The sequence below is a fragment of the Anopheles marshallii genome, chromosome 2 (assembly GCF_943734725.1).
Source record: "Anopheles marshallii chromosome 2, idAnoMarsDA_429_01, whole genome shotgun sequence".
Lineage (NCBI taxonomy): Eukaryota > Metazoa > Arthropoda > Insecta > Diptera > Culicidae > Anopheles > Anopheles marshallii.
This window is the reverse complement of record NC_071326.1, coordinates 951,514-972,330: the sequence shown is the minus strand read 5'-3', so window position 1 is coordinate 972,330 and position 20,817 is coordinate 951,514. Positions and strand designations below refer to the sequence as shown.

General features: G+C 46.5%; 1 protein-coding gene across 1 annotated transcript; it reads right to left on the bottom strand.

Annotated features, from left to right (window-relative positions):
- Positions 1-16,675: 16,675 nt before the first annotated feature.
- LOC128707436 (uncharacterized) lies at positions 16,676-20,578 on the bottom strand. Its single transcript, XM_053802389.1, has one exon. It carries the CDS (start codon positions 20,576-20,578, stop codon positions 16,676-16,678), a length of 3,903 nt encoding a protein of 1,300 aa, XP_053658364.1.
- Between the last annotated feature and the right edge of the window lie 239 nt (positions 20,579-20,817).

Here is a 20,817-nt window from a genome sequence, read left to right as displayed (position 1 = left end):
AAATGAACAATTCGCGAAGGCAGTGGCAAAACTTAAAAAAAAAACAAGGGAAAGGGAAAACAAACAAACCATGGAATACGTTGGACATCGCCATTATGCCAAAAATTGGACTCCTTGCCGTGCGACGATCTTGGCTGTCAAAAATGGGCGCAGACGGGCTTGCGTTCCACCTCCAATCATCGAAGAAAAGTGCGCGGTTTCTTTGTGGGACACGTAAAACGGAAAATAAATAAAATAACACACACAAAACCGAAAAAAAAAAACATTTAACTGAACCCGGGGCTGCAAAACATGACACGGGTGAGATAGCGCCGAAAGGGAAATGAAGCTGATGAACAGTGGAGAAATAATATCAAAACATTATCGCTTTGTTCTGTTAACATTTTGTTATTGTGGATACCAGCAAAAAAGGACGCTTACCTTTTGTTGCCATCTCGTTTCATTTGGCCGGACGGCCGGGCGTTGCGTTCGTCGTTCCTACTGCATACAAGTCCCGGTTGTTTTGGCGGTTACTTTGGGCAGCTGGTCATAACAAACCAAACAAAAAAACAACAACAACGATGATCACGTGACGGCGCAACGAGGGGCGGTTGGGACAGGGGGATAATAATTTCTTGTAAATATCGTGAACATAACGATTTAAATCAGCACACGGCACAGGACGGTTTTTGGCCCGGAACGAGTAGAAAAGAAGATTGGTCCGCAACGCAGCGCACAGCAACCGTTCGGGAGAGGAAATGTTCTGACAGGAACAAGAATCCAACTTGCCTAAATGATCACTGAATCGGAGGAAAAACGGATAGTCTACATCAACCACATGTAGTGCCAGACATTGGCGCCTTGCCTTGTCACGGCAGGGTCTCTAGTAAGAAAGCAAATATTGAAATGTTTCTTCCGAAGGCATGTCGCAGCGAGTGGATCGGTAGTTTGAAAGACTCGATACGAAATTGGGCGAAATGAAAGGATGAAATATCACTAACTTACTTAACTAAAGAAAGATGTTATAAAACTAATTCAATAACAAGATCTTTCAGAACAACCAAGACTCCAGATAGATAGGAGAGTTAATTCGTCAAGACGAGTAGGTGACGTCATCAAACATCACATTACCCAGCAATGCAGGTGAAAGCCCGGCAGTATGAACACTTTAACATCATTCGCAGTTTTTAAGCCAACCGATGCGATGGTAGATGATCGTACAGCGATGACCCACAATTATGTGAGATCTAGCAGGCAAGAATATCTTCCTTTACAATTGATTCGATCGGTTGGTACCGCTTAAATTGAGGAGGGTCCTTCTCATAAAGATACAGAATCAGAAGCAAATCATTAACATTAGTGACTGGGGCCATTTAATCGTTCTCTGCAGCTTCCCTAGAGCGCTCTCTTACCCTCGCTTCTCTCTATCTCTCGCTATCTCACTCACTCGCTGTGGATGGTGTCCGGCTACAACGTGCTACAAGCAGCCAAATAGCCTTAATTCGGTAGCCTAAATTGTAATCATTAGCTAATAAAATAAAAATACACCTCGGGTAAGGTGTTCATATTTGGCGCCCCCCCCTCGGGAACGCTCTTTTTCGGGCGTCTTCGTCGTTCGAAGAGTCTTTCTCGCGCGCTACGATCAGAAGTGAATCACGGAACAAAATTAGGCGTGATATCTATTAACCAAACGGCAACTTTTTCGGTGCTGTGGAATTCATCCATCGCGAGCGAGTGTAGGTCATCATTATACGCACTTGTGTGCGCGGGACCAATCGCGCTTAGACGCCGGACAAGTTCGGGCTTCCATGTTCGCCACATGGGAAGCAGAGAAAGCTTCAAATGCTAGAGGATGGTCCGGCGAAAATGAAGATCTCGAAGTGGTTAGCATTTTCTCATGACCGACCCTGGATAAATCGTATTTTACATGTGTCTTGTCCTATGTGGCAACACCGACGCTGGAACAGCCTTCGGACACTTTGAATTCGCGCACCCCGAAAAAGAGATGAAAAACAAAATCCTCGCGTTCGGTTCAGCCACCAACCGAGGCGGCCACAAGACTGGAAAGCCGATTCAGAAAGTATAACCTCCTCATTACCGCACAAAACCGGTGGGGGCACCGTTGGCGCTGGCCGGATGGCTCTTCCCCGTGTTCGGTACCGTGGCACAAAAGGGAAGAAATTGTAGCGTTTCGAGGTGTCTGTTTTGGTCCCGTCGAATAAGACCGAACCGGACCAAATCAACCCATCCATATCTACCTAGACGCCATGCGACCTTTATTTATTACAGATCTGCTTTTTTTGTTGTTGCCCTCTCTCTCTCTCTCCCTCTATGACTCTGCTTCATTCAGGTGTCTGCCAAAAAAGTACCGAGGTACATTGACTCATAAAGGAACACATCATTATCTCGCGCATTATGGCGGTGGCTCCAAATGGTGGTGGCTATCGTGAGTTTTCTTTCATTTTCGTCACGAATCTCGGTCCGTGCGCGCCCCCCCGACATGAGCGCCATGTGGCATCGGCCGAGGCAACAAATCTGTACCGAGACCTGATCGCTTCCGTCGCCATTACGACTGTGACTGGACGCAGTGGAAGCTGCCAAAAGATTTTTCCCTGGGAGCCGGGATGGGGGGGTGGACAAGGAACAAAACAAGACAAAAAAAAAGGCACAAAGATTAAACGTGGTTACTGCCTCCTCAAAAATATAAAAAGATCCCAAAAACCGGCTACACCCGACGGTAGCACGATCGGGGGAACAAACACACACACATCGAAAAAAAAGAAACATGGAGCGGCATGATTATTAGGAAGCGAATTGTAGGAGTAAGGTTTTGCAGGAATGATGGGATGTGGAAGAAGAATCGACCATGAACGTCTGGGCCCCCGAAACACGTAACGAATAGCCGGCGAAACCGTTTTCTAAGAGGCGAGCATTTTGGGGGCCGAAATCGGTATCATAAAAACGAGCCACATCTTGTGGAAAGACAGTCATAATTAAACGCTGAACATTAAATTCTCATTAAAATATTTCCAAATAAATATCATATCTTACCATTTTATTGTTTCCCTGATTGGAGTGTCGATAAATGGTGGGTAGTTTTTTGTTTAGATTGCGGACCAAAACGGTTCCCTCGCTGCGTATGTATTTTGCTAATAATTGCAGTTTACTTTGCTTCATTTTTAACAATTTTATTTCTTGGCCTCGTAAAGCTTCTCAGAATCGATGTTGTTAAACGTGCCGCGCCGAATATATGCTTTTCGAGATTTGTAACTTCTAAAAATGCCTTCCTTCCAGGATATGGAACTGGCGCTGCAGGGAGAACTCATGCAACTCGGGCTGAAAGGTGCAAATGTGCATCCGCTCGATGGGAAGCACTTTCGCGTCGTCATTGCACAACATGTCCCTAGTGCAGAGGCGTGTCTCTGACGAATTTACAAAACTGTTCCTACTATTAATGTTGCATAAATAACAAACCATACCCTCTCCGGCTCGAACTCGAAGCCACATGATGGCAGCCCGGCTGGGGGAGGGCGACTGTCCTGTCCTGGCAGCAAGGATTGGCAGCATGAAGCGTGGGGATTTGCATTACACGCTGCCGTGGTGCTTAAAGCAAAACGGGTAAACCAATGGCCTCGGTGGAACGAACAGTGCGAGCCTTCGCCTACAGTGTAACACCAGCCTGCAATTGAACGAATCGAAGCAGGACGTCCTCCAAAGTCCTTTGAGTATGAATTATTCTCGTACACACCCGCCATGTGTACAATGTGCCGGTCCTTTTTGGACGCTATATTCGAACGATCGCACCGGGCCAGACAAAGTCCTTTGAAGCTTCACGAGAGGGGAGAGAGGGGGGAGGAAAAAGAAGGCAACAAAAGCTAAACAAAAAGTTTCAGGACACCAGGTTCACAGGACAAGCGAAAAATGCGTCGCCCCCGAAGAGCTGTTTGTGAATAAATAAATTGTATTAAATTGCAGCCATCAGGATGTGCAGCAGAAACACAACGCTCGCAACAATGGTAGGAGTTACGGCCGGTTGGGAAAACCAGGCAATGAATTGCTTATTTTCACGCTATCCAACCTTCCGCTTCCAGTGAAAATGCGGCACACGGGACGAGCAGGAACCACTGCACTGCACAGGTGCCTCCCATTGTTGCAATGCCCCCAGGAAGCCGCCGACAGCACACCGAAGAAGGTGGAAATGGTGCCTATCGGTGCCTATTTATCTGGTGGCAGGGGGTGGTCCTTTTGCTTGGGCCACCATTCGGACCACCATTATCATTCGGTGGCGCTGGAGTGGTGTTGAAATTATGGGACATTTCCGGATGTTACACAACTCAGCCCACCCCAAAGCCGAACCGCCATATTTTTAAACAGCTGGTTTTTAATCCATCAGCTTGCATCGCTTCCGTGCATCGTCCATCCTGTCCAGAAAGACGGACCGGCGGTGGTGAGACGCCGTGTGCGCTGCATTGTTTGAGGATTATTTGAAGCTTAACAGAATAATCTCGCAGCCGAGATGAGTGGTTGACTATTTCATGTGGCCACTGTGGGAAGCCACTAATTCCATTTGTCACTGTGTTGTCGCAATGTGCTTCCGTTGCCGGTTGTGTCTGGTGGTGTTAATGGAATGCCGAGACAGTGGAAACAGGTTGTTGATTCTAGGGATTTAATTTAATTTGTAATGTAGCGTGTGGTGGAGATGAAATCTCAGCTCTGCATACCCTTGCCGCTTTTAATGCAGTGGGTTGTCGTTAACCAAATCAGATGCAGATTCGATCAAACCGAATGCTTCATTGGATGGTACTGGTACTCACCCTCAACCCGGTTTGATTCTTTGACCAGTTTCCAGCACCCCTTTCGCACCGCCATGCAAGATTGATCAACCCCACAAGAGCAAACAATGGTATCATCCCCAGATTACAACATTTAATCATTGATAATGGAACCGTTTCGGTTTGATGGTGATGGTTTTTGCGTCGTCCTGCTCCCTTTGCCAACAAACGCCAGGATGCGACGGGTAGGCGATGACGAGAACGCAGAACGCCGGTCCGATGGTCGCGTGTTATGCAAATAAAACGGATGCACACAACTATACATAAGCACACCGGCACATACACGGGACTTGATGCGTACGTTACGGACGCAATGTACGCAATGCGATCGACCCAAGCGATTGATATCGATGATGATATGACGAACAATTCAACCAGTCGGTGAGTGTGGCAGCCAGATGAACGTGAGTGGACCCTTTTTAGCATCGATGATGAGTTTCTATCGTGCACACATTCAAGTGGACGCTTCTGGATGCTTCTGAAAACAATTTCTTGTTGCCATCCTGGCTTGGCTGACCATGTATAATCGAAGCCTTGCCGGTAGCAGCGCATCAATGAGTGCGTTCGCTGGACCTGGACCAGGGCCGAACGTCGTTGATTTTCAATTTCAATCAATGAGCTGCAATGTTGGCTTTGTTGGTACATTTACAACACGCATGAATAAATGCATATAAAGGAGCGTTTGCTGGTTTGGCTCTGCATGGGAATTGGCGCTGGCGAGGGATTTTCTCGGCTTAGTGGTCGCACACAAGGCAAGGACATCAAATATTATGGCAATCGACAGATCGGGGATGTAGAGCTTCCCGACCGGGGGTGGTTTGTTTTGTTGCCCCAGAGCAACGAGGAACTATGTAATGGCGCCTTTTAGATTAACAATTCGAGTTCGTGAAAGGGTTGATTGTGCTTATTGTTTTATGATTCGATCTGACGCGATAAGGCGGCCGTCCCTTAACCTTTTTTATGTGATGCTTATTGCAGCTGCATCAGGGAAGTTATTTTTGATATTGTAAATTAAACCACACTTGCCTTTAATTATTAGATCTTGTGAATGGACGAAGAAAGCTTTGTTTAAACTATAATTTTAACAAGGACATTGGGTCAGACAGTTGGTCTCTAAAGTGTAATTGTATCAAATGTTCTATACTCACCTCCATCGAAAGTAGTTTGATGCAATACTTTGTAGCATTTATAGAATTTTCCATTTTTTTTTGAATCATCAATTATCAACAGGTTAATATGAGAAATCTAATACATAGTTGTTATATGTTATTAGTCGCCAGATAAGACGAACAGTCCGACTCCGTCTCAGAACACTTCAAATTCCGTTTCAGTTCCGCTTGCAATGGTTGGACAAAAAACTGTTTGTTTTTAAAGGGAATTGTAAGTGAAATAAACATACGAAGGTTTATCGACGGTGCTGTTGGGCTTAAAAACCATCACCATCACTCCAAGGGTGCGCGTCGTTAATGAATCGCGAATGCTGCAGCAGTTAACGAACAGGACTTTAAAGGAATCGATTTCTCTGCTCTTCTTCTAACGATGGAGTGGAATTAGCGAGAACAAGTTTTGAGCTGGGCGTATCCTCGTGCTCTCGTTTCCAAAAGATCGCCAGCGTGCCAAATGCGTGGGAAAACGCCAAGCGTCCGTTTGGCGTTGCTATGGTATTGGGTCAAAAGAAAATGCCTTACCGTTCTGGCACTGCTGAGAGACGTACGGCTTAGTTCGTGATGTTTCCTCTGCCACCGGTGTCCACCGCTAATTATATGGAAGGTTAATGATTATGTTAAGGTAAATCCAATACGTGCACGCATCGAACGCAACGGATATTAATTGGCATTTGGAAACATTACGCATATATTTACGCGGACAATGCGGAGCGAGTTTACTGACTCAGCCGATTGGATTGCTATTGCACCTGACAGTCTCGGTGTTCGGTCCAGGATCGGGATCTGGACTTATGTTCCCCACTCTATGAGTTTTCTTTTTCATTCTTATCTCCAATCATCTGCCCGAGATTGTAATGATTACGTTTCCTATTACACTTCTACGGCTGTTATACATTTAAAATAGTTGACGTATGCTATATGTCACACACGAACAGTACAACCCAATTCCTTGATTGTAGTTAAATTAAAATAAACAAATAAATTCGGCGGTTAGCAGGCTACTTACGCTAATTTACCCATAGCGCAATGGCACTGTGTAAAGTACAAGTAGTTGAAGCATTCATAAAGTTTTGCATTATTCCGCCCGCAACCTCAACAGGAAAAAAGGGACGTAACCAAATGTTACGAACTCCAAACCCCCGGTTCTGTGACTGTGGTTCGGCTAAAAAGGTCGAATGTGTTGAAGGGATGCGTCTCAAAAGCGCGGCTCGTTCTGTAACTAAGTGATGCGCACAGTTCAATCTGTCCAAAGTTTACCAATTATAAACACCGCACACCGGTGCACGGTACGCCGACCACCCCTTTTTACAACCATCGCACTTCTGCAAAACTTTTCCGAAAACTACCGTAAAGATTGTATCCGATAATGATACTGAACTGTGCACGGCCCGGTACAAACCGTTTGCCGCATACCACTATGAAACGCATTTCCGTTTACGCTGAGTTGCAGCGTGCGGGTGCGTAATGCAAACATGGCCGCTTCGGGAGTCAACTCGTGTCTCTTCGACCAAACAAGAAACTTTTGCACCGAAGCGCCGCTATGTGTGTGTGTGTTCTAGCCAGAGCCATTAAAATTGTAAAACTTTGCTCAAATTCGATTACAAAACGTTCTTTAATCGCTCGCCGCCGCTATCCAATGAAACAATGTACGATGAAATCGTGCATCAATTAGAGGAAATTGCCCATTAGTAATCAACGGGACCTGATGCAATTTCGTGAACTAATGCACGGTAGTGAAGTAGTAGAAAAAGCTGTGGCACAAAAGAAATTTGCAAAACCCTCTAATGACAGACATTTTGACTGCTTCCGAGACCGCACCTGATTTTACGGCGTCCGTTCATATCGTTTAGCAGCGTTTCGGTCGAATATGGTTTATAAAAGTACCACCGAACTGGCTGCAGGGCACCTTTTCTCTAAGATAACATTATAGTGTGATAAATTGGTTCTGGAACGGAAATTTGCGGAACGGTTATGCGATGACGATTATGATTGCCGGCTTCTTCTTTGTTTCCCAACTGTCCGACAAACATTAGGACCGGGGAGCGGTCAACCCCCGTGCTTAGACGCATGCCCGGGATCGAACGAGGCATTTTACAGGGTTTTACACTTTAGTTTTGACTGGCAGCACACATTTTTTGACGCGCCGCACTCAATTTCTTGTCGCCGGCGCATATTTTTGATTACAAGCACCGAATTTTTGAACGGGAGCATTTAATTTTATCAGCCCGATTCTTGAAAGCTTTTAGGCCGCATGTTTATAACCCCCTTGTGAAAGATTGGTTTGAGTTTGAAGCACTTGTTTATATGCAAAATTGTTTGTTTTTTTGGTTACTTGATAATTTTTTGGGCAAAATATATTTAATAAATTATGAGAAAATTTATAAAACATATATTGGGTTACGTATTTGAAGTATTATGCCCAAATCCCTCAAATTGTATGTATGCAACAGATTTGTTTAAATGTGCAGTGGTGGATCCTTGGAGATAAACCTATGTCAATGGGATTGGTTCAACCTAGCTACCAAATTGTGCTAACCGACAGAATCGCGGCAGATTTGTAATCTTCTGCAGAGTTATTCACGGACAACGGTGTAAAAAATTCGAAAAACTGAATATATTCACACATAATACTACTGCTGCTAACAATAGTGTTGTGTGTAATTAGACAGGTACGTAATTGTTCGTTCGAAACTTAGAGAATCTGTTCACCCACGATCTTGTTTACAGGTATCACACAGGTATCAAAACGTGTTACACTTTTGCAACACATGAATCGGGCTGATAAAATTAAATGCTCCCGTTCAAAAATTCGGTGCTTGTAATCAAAAATATGTGCCGGCGACAAGAAATTGAGTGCGGCGCGTCAAAAAATGTGTGCTGCCAGTCAAAACTAAAGTGTAAAACCCTGTATTGTGATCACCTGCTCACGGTGGATTACATCGGCAAGGATCGAGAAAAATGGAAGAGTAAAGGGTTTTTTTCTGGTTCTTTTATGCTATCGATTCCTTCGGCCGATCGGGTCGATAGCTGTTTGGAGGTTTTCGTTCACGGTGAGGTATGATTAACAGGTATAATTAAATTACTTTAGGTATTCAAAATACCGAAACTGGTAGGGAGAACATTAATTACAGGAAAATAGAACCCCCATCAAAGTGGATTGAAGTTGTATTAAAATTTTACAACACATTTAACATGGCTGCATGGCTGCAATCAAGTTTTATGAATTATTTAACAATCGTACTTTCAATCATTCGTGTGTGTTCACAGTAAAAGTCCCACTAATCACAAAAACGCTTCGGGCAACATTTGTCAGATTTAAACTCAACGCAACAATGTGTAACGCCCTTCAGCCGTTCGGAAGTACTCCGCAATTTTCATTTCGATCCTGTCATGACGCTAACATGACGTGACAAAATGTGCCTTCACAAATGCTCCCGATGTCGGATTGAAGGATATTGATGTCAAAAACAAAGCTGCATACTTCCACTGAACTAGCTGAAGGGGACGACGACAGCAACCCAAAATCCTAACTTTAAACATCGATCGGTTGAAAAAGACGGAATATTTCCTTTTTCCCTGGGAGATGGTTTGGAGAGGACCATTCACGGTCACTGAACGCGCCATGTCGTCTTGTCGGGAAACGATGCACCGTACAACAAACGTCGCGCTTTTTACCACCATTAATAATGTAAAATAAAGCACTTAAGCGTGTCTGTAAGCAATACTAAACAGCAGTTGAATAGTTAACAAACAAACCTTAATGTAGTCCATTCTGGCAAAATGAAAGAAATCAATCACCGAAACAGCACACAAATGACTAATTGCGTTCCGTTCGATTTTGTAACCGTCATCTTCATTACCAGCGACCAGCGTCTTCGGTTTTACGTTGTTGCCGACATGCTTCGTGCCGCTCCGTTATGGCGCTGAAGGAATAACAAATGACGAACGATGACAATCTGTATCGGCGTGGCCGGAATGTGCATGATTTGGCAGAAAAAAAAATCAACCAAATACTGCCAGAAGTGGTAATCGATGGTAACTTTTGGGTGGGGGGGATCCAGGTCCCGGGGCGTAGGGTGGTACACTCGCCAACATGAATTGCACACGGACAACGGTTGATGCTGTTCCTGCTAAATGTGTCGTCCAGCAGAAAGTCAGTATTGTCATTGTGGAGGAGAGCAAATACAACCGATCGGGCGCGTTCTCCCTAAAGAGTTCAATGTTCTTCCCTGGCCATTCGGATCATCAGTCAAAAACCAACATCCCACAAGACATGCGAACCATGGGGAGGAATCTCTGTAACTCTGTATCACTTCGTCATCGTGTGGTGGATGTTGCCAAATTCGTCCCCACTCGCCAGTACGCCACGGTCAACGGAGGGGACACTGTCAATCAGCACCTGTTCAATCTAATCCATAATCTAACATGTATCACAGAATCAATAGGACACAGACGATACGTTTGCTGTACGGTGAACAATATTGTTTGGTGCAAGTGACCATACCATAACTTCAGAGACTTGGTCTATGCCAAGATGGGGGATTCGTTTAAATTAGATTGCGAAACTAGAACTGCCAAGCTTCAGTTCATAGGGAATATTACGATTTCTTGAATGTTATTTCGTTCTTTACCAAATGAATCTTAATGCCACTATTTTGACATTCATTTGAATGTTTTCTTTTTGGTAACACCAACGAAACCAATGGTAACACCCATTTTGTTGACTTGCCTTGCCTTCATAACATTCATTCAACAATTTGACGATGGACAGACATCACCTTCCGGAAGTTTCGCAGTAATTTAGCACACTTAAGCACATAATTGGAACTTTGATTCGGAAATTTTGGGCACGAAATGTCGCAAATGTGAGCGAATCACACGAAACAATGTTTAGTGGAAAGAGTTGGAGAAAAAGTTGGAAAACAAATAATAGTTCTATCAACACATTGTTAAATATGTGAAGGAGCTGAAAAATTTAGCCCTTTGAAACAACACTTTTCAAGTGGCAAAACGCGGCGCGAGATAATGAAACGGTTAATAGATTTTCCGATCATTAGCCAACCGTTTTGAGTGAGATATTGTACAATTACTGTTTTGACCAAGTATCAAGTTTTAGTAAACATCTTCCTAATTTTGCTCCTCGTGGTTTAGGAATGAAATCATACCCAGCCATATCATTACATATGTTATTGCTTGTCTAATCTATGCTTATGATTTTTTATTGGCACGGAAGTAAACTGCTTGTAAAGTTAAAAGGATCCAAATTCATCCGTGAATTTTTTATTCCTTAACTTTAACATCACACACACACACCGGCAGTTCGTGAAGATTGTGCGTTTGTGTGATCGGTAAGAAACGCCTCCGACAGGCGTCCATGAGGCCATTAGCTAGACTTCAGGCAAAGGCAACCGTTACGGTACGTACAACTAACAATCAACTCCAGATTGATTTCTACCTTACCTCCGAGTGTTCACCTCATATCACCGGCCATTCTACGCGCGTCCATAAGAGCACAAGCGCGGCCTGAACACCACGGTGCTGGACTTCGTGACGTTGTCATTAAATGCGCCTCGCCGTCCTGTATTCTTTCGTGCATTTTTCTTTTTTTGTTTAGTTTTCTTCTGCTTCGTCCCTCCGCTGGCTCAGCAAACGTTCGCGACAAATCATTGATGTCGTGGTCGTGATGATGATAAACCGCAGAATATGGCGCGTATCCAACGAGAAGTCCACGGGAGAATAAAGGTAAATGCCGCGATCTCTTGACCACAGCATCGGCTGCGGACTTTTTGCGAGGCGGAGCCCGTGGAATGACAACCGTATACGCTGGGCATGTGTGCGACAAGGTTAAAATCACACAATGTTCCCATTCTTGCATTCAATGGCGCACTGTAGTATTGAATTCCTTTTTCCCTATCCACGAATATCCTTATCCATTGGGGCAGATTTATCCGTCACTTTCAGCCGGCTGGTAATTTGTCTCTTTTACATTTTGCTACGTGCACCATAAAGAATTTGATGGCTGAAACTCCACCCCTTGAATAACCCGAGAAACCTGCGCGTAACGATTGCACGTTCTTTGTTTTTAAATTCGGTAACTGATTGCGAGTTGAACTTCCTACCACCGGGATAAGTTGCTTGTCAAAGATGTTGCAGGGCTTTATGAATGGAGTAGTCATCTGTGTGAGATATGTTATTTCCGAAAGCTGAGCTTGAGCTGTGTATTATTAAAAGCTTCGCCGAACAGTTCGCCCAGCAAGAAGGCAAATGACGGTTACGGTTGGACGGTTGGTCAACGGCACTAGAGATTTGTGATCCTGCGCTACATAGAAAACGAAATGAAACATAAACAAAGCAGCAAACACAACAAAAAAAACAGTATATAACTAACAACTGCAGCACAAAACAACTCTCCGTGGAGCGGCCAGCATTTACAGCAGGTATAGTAACTCGCTTGCTGAGGATTTAATTGGAGTCAATTTTTCTTTGTTCTCGTTGGGCCCTCTTGTGCGCGATGATCTCTTCGCGCCAATCTGCAAAAAGACCATACGCCAAAGGATTGACCGGACAGACCGGGGCAGAGCACACAAAAAAAAAACACACACACACACAGCAGTTTGTACGTAGCTTCCTTTCCCATTATTCTTGTACCACTTCCATTCATTTGCCAAAGACTGGGTCGAAGGTGGAACCGGCCGTCGTTAATTCGGGGTTTTTTTTCTTGTGCTGAGGTGCTGGGAAGGGAAGGTGCGGCCTTCATCGCGGCAGGAGAGGCTAAGATCTTTCGGAAAAGGTACAGAGAACCGGGAGAACAATATATATTACCGCCCAAGGAACAATGTTGCACCTGTCAGGAGGATGTTGCAAATCCGTCGAATTTCGTGGAAAACGTAACGTCCACAACTATGGCCGTGGTGAGGCGAATGAAAAAACAACCCTTTCTTTGAGGCTAATATTTATCGAAACATCAGTTTATTTGCAGTAAAAATATTGGTAGTGCAGATGATGTCCTTCCTTTTTCAAGTCTCGTTAGAAGCTAGTTGTGGAACTAAAGATTAAATTACAGATGCTCTCCAAAGACTTATATTTTCTCTCACGATTTCGTTTGTTTGCTTTGGCTTTTTATTTACGTAAATTATTCCTAAGATGAAAAGTTTTTCATTGATTAATATTAGTTAACTTTGTTCTTTTGCGGACTGTGTCCCTTAAGATCGTGGTCGTGAACCTCCTCTGCATTAATCCCTTCAATCAAGGACTTTTTATTCGGCAATACGGTCAACTCGTGTAGCCCAAACGGGATGACATTTTATTTACCACTAAGGGTATAAATGCTCATTAATTGTTCCCTATAATGCGAAGTTAAGCTCACAAACCCCGTTAAGCGCACTAGTAAAATGACCAATCGCAAATATCACGGTACGCAATCAAACAGCCTCGAAGGCGATTCGAAGCGACTGCAAGCTACGGCGTATGCTGCATGCATTGCTGCACGTCCGGAAGCGTGTGTGTGTGTGCGCCAGGTTGTGCATACATCACCGAAAAGGATATCTGTTGCCTTTGGGCCGTGGTATGGGAGCACCAGATCCGACACAGGCCTGTTATTGACACAAGCTATGTACGGTGGTGCATAGCAGCGGAGTAATAGCACCAGATTCCGTATTTACCTATCGTCTCCCTGTGCAGGCAAACCAGTTTGTTCCCTGTTTGTACCGGAAGCGATTGTGATGACATGCCATGAATATGTTCTCCATGTTGCTGTTCGCCTCCGAACCGGTGACTGCACACACGGCTACCATGACCATCGTTTCGGTAGTGGTGGTCTACGGGGTGGCCCTTACCCATCACTTGGTGCTGCGTGTGATAGAGATTCACAATGCAGCCGAGGCGCTGGAGGATCTGTTTATTTATTCTGTAGCCTATGGTGTCGCGTGTAGGACGAGACCAACACGTATCGCTGGTCTCCACATTTCGCTGCCAGGAACATGCAAAAAGGTATTGGATACGCTGCACAAGTTGCGCACCGGGCTGGGGGATTCTCCACCCACCGGGACACATAGCTGGGATGAAAGGTGATCACATGGAAAATTGCATCGGATTGATTACCATTGCAGGCAGGGGTTGATATTGGAGGGATGAAGCAACCGCGGTGCTACTGGCCATTTTATATTATTGCAGAGCTCTTTTTTTTTTTGCTCGAAAACACAATACCCCAAACGTGTTGGAGTTTCAATGGAGTTTGAAATGGACAGACAAAACGTTGTAGTGTGCCGTTGCTTTTTGTCATGCTTTCGGTACCTAATTTCTCAAATCATCGAATGGATTACAACGCGCCAAACATGAATAAATGGATGAGGTATTTTAAGATTCATATAGTGTACTTTATTTTTTTCCCTTTTTTTTTTTTTGCACACCTCGCCACCACACCAAGGTGGGCGGGTTGGGAAGGTTTGGGTTTTTGTAATGCATGAGTTTTTGCTATTTGTTGACAATACAATGTACTGAGTTTGTTTCCTTTTACGTTTTTTGTTTGAAGAAAATAAGAATTATCTATGATACGTCAGATGTTTCTTCCCCATTAGCTATGTACAGACAGATACTTTTCTCAGTTCGAAACTGGTTCTGGTTTGACGAATTTTATCTACCGAAACAAGATTTTAGCGATCTTGACCCAGCTCGCGCTGTCAACTTTTCCTCAGTTATTTTGCTCTCGGAAATGCTTGCAGTTTGGTTGCATTGGCCAACATTTGTTTCGTCGTGTAGGGAGTTAATATTGATGCTATGTATTCGTGGCGTCCTTCTTGGCGGCCAATACAAAACGGCCCGGCCGACATATGGGCGCGGCCCTTAACTGAACTTAATCTTAAAAAAGGGTGTTTTATTCGAGTGTTTTTTTTTTGTCGTTTTGTTTTTGTTCACATTTCTACTTCGCTTCGCTCATCGACTAAATTTTATCGCAGTCTTAGAGTAGAGACGAAAAATATTGCACATTCATGAATAGGACTTCCTTTAACTGCATATGCTACATTTGCGTACACTTGCGTGATTACAATCACTACCGTTTTTTTTTTTTTTGGAGAGCCGGCGCAGCTAATAATAATCCGTGTATGCGTATATCTAAACGTAAGTTGGTGGAATAGCGAGTTCCTAAGTAAAAGGTAAAAAAAGCTCTTGAGATTAGTTGTGTTTCTTTTGATATTTGTGCGATGTCAGCTTACGGCTGCTAAATTGATTCACTATTTTAATGGGGGGAGGGTTCTTCTTAGATTAAAAACTTAAATCATGGAAGATTTTGGTGTTGCTGATAGCGATGTGCTTACTCGACGAGACAGAGACAACGGTTTGTTAGTGCCATTTTATTTACTTTTTATTTTATGTTGTTTTTTTTCTCGTATGTTTGCGATACTAAAAACTTGAATAGCTTTAGGAGACAAGATCAGAGGTACACATTTCCCATCACTCTCCTGTCTGTGTTACGTAATTGCTTATTGCTATCTCGTTGTGTGTGAGACTTACAGTTCAATAAAATGTACATGCTTGGGTTTTGTTTTTCGTACTTTTCGCATTTTTTCATATTTTCCATAATGTGTTTTATTATCATTTGTTTTTGTTTGCTTTAACAAGTAGGAACCGCATCAATTCAAAGTACTCATGGATCGTAACTTTTGGCAAAAATAACCTAACAGAGATTAAAACGTAAATTTATTAACTTAAGGTGTTTACCTGATCCGAACTAAATCTATCATTCCCGTTCGCTTTACATTGAAGATCAATATGAGCTTTATCGAAGCATTAACTAAAATTCGAAATCGAATGTTTCATCATCGTGCAGAAGTGGGGAGGCTTCCGTTTCCACCACCATTCGATTCATTGGTTACCAGCATCGGTTCGCAATAGGTACAATCAATACGCTGCAACTATTGATCGCATTCCGCACAATTTTGGTTGCGCTTGTTTATAAGTGTACATATCAATATGTTTGTATCACTGGGCCCTTATGTTAAGTGGCGATTTCCAATAACTCCATCCAACCCCGCGTCACAACTGCCCGTACCCAATGCTGCGCCGAGAAGGCAAGCTTCCCTGCTCCTTCGCTTGCAGTTTGACCAAATAGTTAGGTTACCGTTAAGATTGCTTTATCGTAAGTAACTTTAATTGGATTTAATTCATTGCTATCCCAGCGATTATTAACGAAACGTTTACAATAATAAATTACGACACCAAGTACCAAGCGATACTTTGGTAGATTCTCGCGCCTGTTTCGATCCACCCCTCCCCCTCCCAGTTTGTGGAAGTTTGGAGATGAACCGTTTTGATAAATTCATTTCCTTGACATTAAGATTACACAGTCGGGTTTTGTTTGCGTCGCGGTCGCGTTTAATTAGCGGGCGCGTTTTAATTATTTCGTTACATTTAATGAGTTTTCCCTTTTTAACCGCCCGGTAAATTGAACTTAAGATAGTAGTATATCAATTTATGGAGCCCTGCCCTGCACCACATTGTGCATCCCGATCCGACTCCCTCCCGGTTCAAACCCGGCTCTGAAGGCTAACTTTGCCACACATGCCAGTAACGCACAGGGGAGGTTGAGAGCGTAAAAGTATTTAAACAAAACAAAAAAAACGAGATCATTGTGAATGACATGACAACAGACCTAGAGTTCGGGATTTAAAGAAGGCAACGGTGTTTTCCTCGGTCCATTGATCACGAAAGCGAGTCCGGTGTGCGTCGGCTATCATGCGCCGAAACAGTTGATCGGGGCTCGGACGTGGAGCTGTGAAACGATCCGCCATTGCCGGACGTCGGCGTCGTCCTGTCGTGCTGCGACAGTGGCGATGGAATGTTGGTTGTGGCCGGTGGCGAACATGCGGATATTGGTGAGTCGGATCTGGAAGCGGACATTCGGCCACCGCCACCACTACCAACACTGCCAGCAGCAACGGCCGCTCCACCACCGGACAGCTGCGTAGCGATGCCATTTAGCGGGTGTGGAAGCAGGTGGGAGAACTGTGACAGGCCCGGAAAGCCTGCCAGTCCGCCGAGCGGTGGGAACAGGAACGGATTGCCGGCGGTCGACGGGAATCCACGCTGGGATGCTGCTCCGTTCAGGAAATGATCCGCGTACGCCGAACTACCAGGAGCGAGCGCATGGTTCTTGAATGCGGCCTCCAAGTTCATGGGGAACTTTTGCGAGTCGGCGTAGAGGCGGGCCAAAAACTCAGCCGGCAGGGCGGACCCTGGGAAGGCGCCAGCACCGGGGAACTGCTGTTGCTGTTGGTGCTTCTCCATTGGCAGCACGGTGTCGTTGCTGTCGGCTGTGGTTGAAAGCAGTTTTCGGTGGAGGTTCAAGTTTGAGGCGTGACGATCGCGACTGCGCTTCGAGGGGAACGCAGCATTACATCCCTCGATGTTGCACTTGTGTAACAGCTTCAGATGCACATTCTGGTAGTGTGTCTTAACGGCGAAATGGTTCTGGAACAGTTTGCCGCAGGCGGAACATTTTTTGGGATTATCCTTATCCAGCGGGACATCCGGATCGCTGAAGCAGTTACCTTCCTCGCAGTAATCCACGTTGTCGTCCGATTCTTCCGGATCGTGCTCGTGGCCCACCGCCGGCGAAGGGCTACGAGATCTGGCGGGGCTTGGGGGAGCTGCATTCATCAAGTAGCTGAGCGGTGGGAATTGCGGACCACCGAGAAATCCTGCCGCGCGCTGCATCATCATGTCGTTCAACGGTCCGTGCGAAAGGTTTTCGAGCCGTCGCAGCGTGTTCGCCGAATCAAAGTTGTCGCCGGAACTTTTCTTGCTGTCCGCCGAACCGGGACGATGACGGTCCGAGTCGGACGTGGTCTCCTGCTTGGGACGCACCAGCGACAGTGGGTTCTCCAGCAATTCGGACGAAGGCCGCACGTCGATCGAGTACTTGCTCTGGAATTTTTCGTTCGCGTTCACATCCGGACTGGAACGGGACTGTTTTTTGGTCAGATCCAGTGACAGATCGGTGGCTTCTGTTGCCGGTTGGTCTTGCAGTCCTTCGTCGATGGGTTCCATTTTGACGTGAACCGCATCATGAGCATCAACGCTTTTGCGATCTTCGATCGAGGGACACCGATCGGGGACTGTCGACGAGTCGTTCTGATCCGCGGACGCGTTTTCGCCTTTGCTCTGTTTATCGCAATTTCCGTTTTCTTTCGCGCAAGAAGCCACCTTAGCTGGCACCTCCTTCAGCGGTGAGTTCGAGCGTGGTGATAAATTTCGGACAGGTTGCGAGTCTTCCCCGGATTCTATCTTGATTTTTTTCACCAATGGAATCGATGTTTCACGGTTTTCTTCGTCGGTCCGTGTCGCGAGTTCCTTCTCATCAGCATCTTCGTTGTTTGACAGCCGAGACAAAGGAACCACGGCACATTTGGTGGGATTGAGACTCTTGCGTTTTCGTTTATTGCTCGAGAGGAATGCATTGACATCGTCGCGAGTGACTTCACCATTGCTGTCGCCGTTATTGCTTGCAATATCATCGCCATCCGTCGATGGGCGATTGTGTCGCTTGGACAGGCTGAAGTCTTGCGGTTCTTCCTCGCCCCGTTCGGAGAAGCCATCTTCATCGTCGTCATGTCTGCCGAACGATTTCACGTCCTCCGATTCCGAGCTTAGCGACATGTCGAACTGGTGACCTTCAACATCTTCATCTACGTCGTTGCCATCGATGACGATGCCATTACGATCGTCATCGTCATCATCGTCCTCGTCGCCGTCTTCGTCGTCTAACCGGCTGCCCGAGCTGTTCAGATGCGGCGCTCCGGAGGATGCCCCCGACGAAGAGCCCATGTACCGGTCCGGTGTGTCACTGTGCGGGCTGCTGCGGTAACGATAGTTCTCCGGGCTCAACGAAACACGTGCACTTTCGCGATGATGCTTTTCCGCGACTGCCTGCGCGTGATGGTGCTCGGCCGCCAGTCGTCGGTGCATGCTGGCCTCCATGTTCGCCTTAAACTCGAGCGCTGATAGCGACGGATGCCCCCGCAAATGGTCGCCCGGGGGCATCAGTGGGAAGGCTGGCCCGAACGGATGCAGCGGGCTAAGCCCGTTGGGCAGTGGCATACCGGCCGTCGACAGGAGAATAGGGTGAGGTTGGGCGCTGCGACCGTCGTGAGGAGATATCTTGCGCCGTAGGTGCGGTGAGTGTAGCTTCGGGTTGGGGTTCGCGCTGTGCCTGTTTCGGGAACGGCGCGAACTGAACATCATGCTGCAGCCCTCCACCGTGCATTTGTGCATCTCCCGCAGATGGACGGCGGAGAAATGTATCTTAAGAGCACCTTTATCACAGAAGGTCTTGAAACATACATTGCACTGAACGCGTTTCTTTCCCGTGGCCGGGTTGACGTACTGCGTGCCAAGATTGGGTGGGATAGCGCCCCATTGCCGCTTGTTGCTGGGCGAAGACGGTGGCTTCTTGAGGTGACCTCCGGAGGACGGCGGCAGATGCTGCATGCGCGACATTGCTGCACCGGGCTGCATTGGGGGCTGCTGTAGTCGGCGATTTGCAGCCGCTGCTGCGGCGGCCAGATCGCGGCTCAGGTTTAGTACGTTTTCCCGATCACGATCACGTTGCTCCTGATGCGCTCCCGATGAGTTCCGCTCCTCATCTTCACCCCGCTGATCCCGACCATCATTCGACGTACCTTTATCCAGCGAGCTCTTGCTGTGCTGTTCCTGCAGTCCGCCCTTGTGGGACAATTTGTGGTGCGAATGGGGCGATTTGCTACGATTCGGCTCCCGAGCGGCTGACGCGGCCAGCAGGTTCGGAAACGACTGCGCAACAAAACTGGCCGCCAAAGGGTTACCGGAAACGGCGGCGGCCATAGCGGCGGCTGAATGGTTCAGCGAGTTTGCCAGCGACATAGCCACCGATGACGAGGGCGGCGGCGGTGGAAGAGGAAAGGGCAGTCCGTGGCCACTCATGGACAGGCTCATGAAGTTCGCGGCCGCTGCGGCATGTTCGCGCGACACCACCGACTGCGCATCTAGGGAAGTCTGGGAGTTGCGTCGTTTGGCCGTATTGACGGCGTAGGCCGCGGCGGCGGCCGCCTGCTGCTGGTTGAAGTGATGCTGCGCAACGGCTGCCTCGGGGCTGAGCCGTGGCGGAGGTAAACCGGCCGACGTGAACCCGCTGAGACTGGCGGCGGCGGCCGACAGTTTGCGGAAATCGAACGGCTGCATCGATTGCAACCGATTGAGCGGATGCGTGGACAGTTCCGTGATGGAAGGCATGCTGCTGTTGCTGCTGCTGCTGCCGGTGGGTGTGGTGTTGTCGCGTGTGCTACGATCGATGTTACCGTTGGTGGCTGTGCTGGATGATGTGTGACTGGAACTGGTCAAGGCGCTGGCGCCACTGTTGCTCATATTCGCATTAATACTGCTGGGCGAAGTTGATGGGCTCTTGAAAAATCCGCTCATGTGGCTGGGAGTTAGTCCGGCCGTCAGCTTCTGGTGCATTTGAGCATTCAGTTGCAGCTGGGAGTTCAGTTGCAGGGAGCTCAAATGCATATTCATCGGATGTGCAGCAATACCTGGCGTAGACAGTCGTCTGCTGGGCGACATAACCATTTGGGTAGCTTACTCTGGTCGGTCCGGTGGTGGCTGGCAGCTCGCTCTAGCGTTCGCGTTTAACCAAAGTTATCTGCCAGCGGTTGCGGTTAGCTAGCGAGTTTCTGCAGCGGCGAACACGATTACGAGCAATTGCTCTCGCTAAATGGATTGCAACGTCCGCTGATGTCGTTTCATTCTGCAGAGAGACGCTCGCGTTGAATGTTTTTCGTGAAGTACTATTGATCTGTGATGGAAAA

Bases quoted from the DNA above. Each gene is read 5' to 3' on its own strand.
- LOC128707436 (XM_053802389.1), bottom strand. From the start codon at position 20,578: ATGGTTATGTCGCCCAGCAGACGACTGTCTACGCCAGGTATTGCTGCA.